Source organism: Zea mays, chromosome 4 (genome assembly GCF_902167145.1).
Source record: "Zea mays cultivar B73 chromosome 4, Zm-B73-REFERENCE-NAM-5.0, whole genome shotgun sequence".
NCBI lineage: Eukaryota > Viridiplantae > Streptophyta > Magnoliopsida > Poales > Poaceae > Zea > Zea mays.
In genome coordinates, this window is record NC_050099.1 from 234,800,793 (window position 1) to 234,804,756 (window position 3,964).

The 3,964-nt window shown below is 39.7% G+C and overlaps 1 protein-coding gene across 1 annotated transcript; it reads right to left on the bottom strand.

The window, feature by feature from the left end:
* Window positions 1-1,241: 1,241 nt before the first annotated feature.
* LOC103654743 (uncharacterized) lies at window positions 1,242-2,374 on the bottom strand. The gene is made up of 2 exons (XM_020552353.1): window positions 1,750-2,374; window positions 1,242-1,670 (listed from the first exon to the last, which is right to left on the bottom strand). The coding sequence occupies exons 1-2, from the start codon at window positions 1,954-1,956 to the stop codon at window positions 1,242-1,244; spliced, it is 636 nt and encodes a 211-aa protein (XP_020407942.1). The 5' UTR covers window positions 1,957-2,374.
* Window positions 2,375-3,964: the final 1,590 nt, after the last annotated feature.

Here is a 3,964-nt window from a genome sequence, read left to right on the forward strand (position 1 = left end):
TGAAATGAGGAAGATAGAACATTAAGATACAGATTAAAAAACTATAGAGTGTTATTAGTGTTAGGCCTTACCCTTCCTGGCAAACAACAAATATGCACTCCTTGTCCTGCTGAGCAAGCAATGCTTTCACAATGTATGCTTCGACTTCATCAGCCTCTTCATTGATTCTCTTTAAAATGATCATCTCTGGATCTAAAAAGCCAACTATGCCTCTGTATTTGTCTATCTTCCTCATGCATCTATTAAAAGAATAGTTAGATAAAGAACAAAAAGTAGACACTTATAAGAAATGGTGGATCTCACTCACAGCATCCAACTCCGATGTAAGGATATGTCAAGGGCAAGATCATTGTAGATGTGAAATACATCACTGAATTCTACTGCATAGACCCCAGATTTTTCAAGAAAATCATGTTCTTCGTATCGTACCATGAAGTGTGTGGCACTTTGCCTTCGAGATATTGGTGTGGTCATAGCAAAATACCATTTGTGGAAACATTGGCTCTGTTTACCCATCCTCTTAAGCAATGCACTAGATACTAAAGGCTGCCCTAGCACAAATTGTTTATTATTTGGAACTGGTGGTGGAGATCGTTGATGAAAGGGGGGAGTCCAAAGGGGATCAAGACCATCATCTTCTATGTTTTTCTGTTGTGAAGTTTTTTGCTCCTTCTCTTTGCTTTTGCTATGTTTTTTATGCTTATGTTTCCTCTTCTTGCTAACATTGGAGGCACTATGTGTGACATCTATATTCTCGGTACCCATTGTTGGTGTTGGCATTTTATCCTTTTCAGGTGTGTGATGGAGTACCTGAGGCGATGTGTCTGGGACTTGTTGAGGCTTTGCATGAACTGTTGTTTCCTATGTAAAAGTCAGAAACAAGTACATGACATTAACCAAGTTGTGAATAACAATAATAACTTCATCAGATTGAAGTTAGTAAAGTGTACCTCTGCTAGTTGTATGCCTGACTTAGGCCATAACACAAATGAATTTTTGGCTTCGCCAAGAGTGAACATATCACCACCAGCGATAGGAATAGGGAGTGGAAATTCCAAGAAGTTGTCAAACACAAAATCAACCTGCACTTTTGTGTGGTCATCTCGCCGCTCAATCCCATGGACGGTTACAACATCCTTTGGAGGGTAAGCCTGCCCTCTAGCGACCAAAACAGATTGCAGACCTATCTGCACCACCAACTTGCATTTCATCACCTCCTGAAATGTTAAACATTGGAAGAATTAAGGGAAAATGCAGAATATTAGTGGAACATTGATTTTGTTATCTGATAAGTCATATGTGCTGCAAGTAGATGAAGTTACTTGTAATGAGTCAACTGAATGATGTGTTGCATGGTTTGGTGTATCAACAAATTTTGAAGATGAGCAACTCTCAGAATTATTTAATCGACGCTCCATACTCTGACACAGGGCTATCAGTTTCTCAAACTTGGCCTCGTACTCATCCACAATCCTCTTGACATATTCTTTCGTTGTTCTACGTTTCTTCTTACGAGGGCCATCACCTTGAGCAAGACCCATACCTAAACCCACATAAGCACTCACCCCTGTTGTCCTCCCTGGATGATTACTCCCTATTGCTGTTGCAAGTATGTCCATATTATCCAATGGTGTAAAGGTACCAGCTACTGACTTTTCATTTAGATCTACCTGTAAAAACAGTTTTATGTGTGAATCAAATATGGTAAGAAAATTAAATGGACAAGTTATGTGTGGAGAGGAACATTACAATTTTCTTTATGATTGGATGCGACTCTGTTATGTTCACATCGCCAGAAGGATTCCTCGCCCTTGCCCAATCCTTATGACGACCATCTGGCATGTCTTGAAATGGAATAGATTTACCCTCGGTTAATGCTTGTGCATCTTCCTTTGCCCATTTTCTCTTTTGTACAGTATAGCTTCGCCGACCTAGTTTTTGACGGAACTTATTCATGCTTTGGCTTTGCTTGCCCTTTTCTCCTAGAGCAATATACTCATCAGAGGTAACCCACTCCACAAAGTCTGGCCACCACTCTTTCTTGAGTTCTAGATAGTCCTCAAATGGAGTTTTGTCCTTCTTGACTTAATTTATATTTAGTTTCCACTTGAAATCCTTCCATGCATGGCCTGTACGAATAAAAGGAAAATAAATTATAAATCCCAAGAAATGATGCAAACAGGATCAAACAATCTCGAGAAGTCAATCCTTACTCATAGATTTCAAAGCGACCTTCTTCACATTGAGGGTATGGGTTTCATCCCTTGGCATGACAAATTTCTTTGAAACATCCTCCCATAGGTTTGATTTTACCACTGTAGGCACTTTTCGCTAATCCTTTATCCTAATATCAACACGCATGCGTGCTATATAACCACAATAGCTTGAGAATTCATTGACATGTTTTACAGGTGACTGGGCAATCCCATTTTTATCAAACGTAAGACGACGGGGACCTCCTTTTTCTAGCTTCTTGCATTTGGCGTGACCTCGTTTCGTTCTATGCCTGGCAGAAGTACAAGAACCTTTTTCGACAATGTCCTCTAAATGCAAGCTAGTGGAAGATGAGGTACTTGTGGACCCAGAGGTTTTTGAAGTTGATGACCCAGATGTATCAGAAGATGACTCAGAACTCATTTGATCCTATTGAATTAGCACCATCAGTACCCATTGTACATAATTATATTCGAAAACAATATAGGCATTAGCAGCATCAAAGAATACTATGTAAACCGAAGCAAAACTCATCAAAGAATACTATGTAAACCGAAGCAAAACTCTATGCACGCTCAAAGAAAACACCATGGGGAAGCCATCTAAAGTGTATCCATTTATACTTGTTCACTGGTCTTTAATACTCAAGGTCATGAATGAGAGAGTCAAGTGACTTGATCTTCCGGTGAGGCCAACGAGGTATCCCATACTGTCGGCATTTCCTCTTTAATATGCTGACCCCAATCTTGAGTGTCTTTGATGCATCTCGGATTGGAAGATGGAAGTACTGAGCTATATCAACTAAAGTAATGCTATCTATATGCTTCCGGTTGGCTCTTGTATGCTTCTGAACTGGTGGTGCAAGTTCTGCATATACCACACATATTATTTTGTTAACAGTTAACACAAGGACATCTTAAAGTAAATTGCCAAGAAGATATAGTTGTATGATATCCATCTACTGAGTTCTCTTTGCACTCTTTCTTAGTCTAAATGAAGAAAAGGCTCCAAGCAAGATGTGTGGCTGATTGGCTGTGCCAATTATGAATCATATACCAGCTGTGCCAAAAGGTCATATGTTCGATCGTAGCCTCTCTGCAAAATGCAGGGGTAAGGCTTGCCCTGGCTATTACTTCCCCGAACCCCACTCATGTGGGAGCCACCAGCACCAGGTCTATCCTTTATTCCATTTGTGCCAACTTAGTCCCTCATACGAGCAGGGATGGTCAGAACACAGTATTTTTTAGGAAAACTTACAGGAGGGACTGCCTTCTCATTCAAGCTGTGTAAGAATATTTACAGGCTGTCATGATGAGACATAGAAAACCAAAAGGTAAAGAGAAACAAGGAAAAAACTAAAATCTAGTACAACACTATGTTAACCAGCCAAAGCTGACTATCAAGATTTCTGTTCCTATTTATCCACACGTAAATACAATAAAGTGATGTTTTGCTGGATTATCAAATAACTGTTTCTATGTTAATTCTTGTTTTTGAGCAACATGGCATGGACACTGCCTACTAACTACAAGGAAAGAGTTGTACACCAGAGATTCAGAGCTCCTGATGGCCTAACCAGCAGGTTAGGAGCTTTACATCAAAATATATTCATAACATCAAAGACCAGTGCACACTCGTCGATAAAAAATCCTGATGGTTAAGTTCTTTACATTAGCAGATAGCAGATAGCTAATCCTACCCATAGCACACATAACAAACATGATCGAAAAAATTCTACAACAACCAAACC

Bases quoted from the DNA above. Each gene is read 5' to 3' on its own strand.
- LOC103654743 (XM_020552353.1), bottom strand. From the start codon at position 1,956: ATGAATAAGTTCCGTCAAAAACTAGGTCGGCGAAGCTATACTGTACAA. The intron at 1,671-1,749 runs GTAATGTTCCTC...CTGTTTTTACAG, and splicing joins ATCCAATCATAAAGAAAATT to GTAGATCTAAATGAAAAGTC.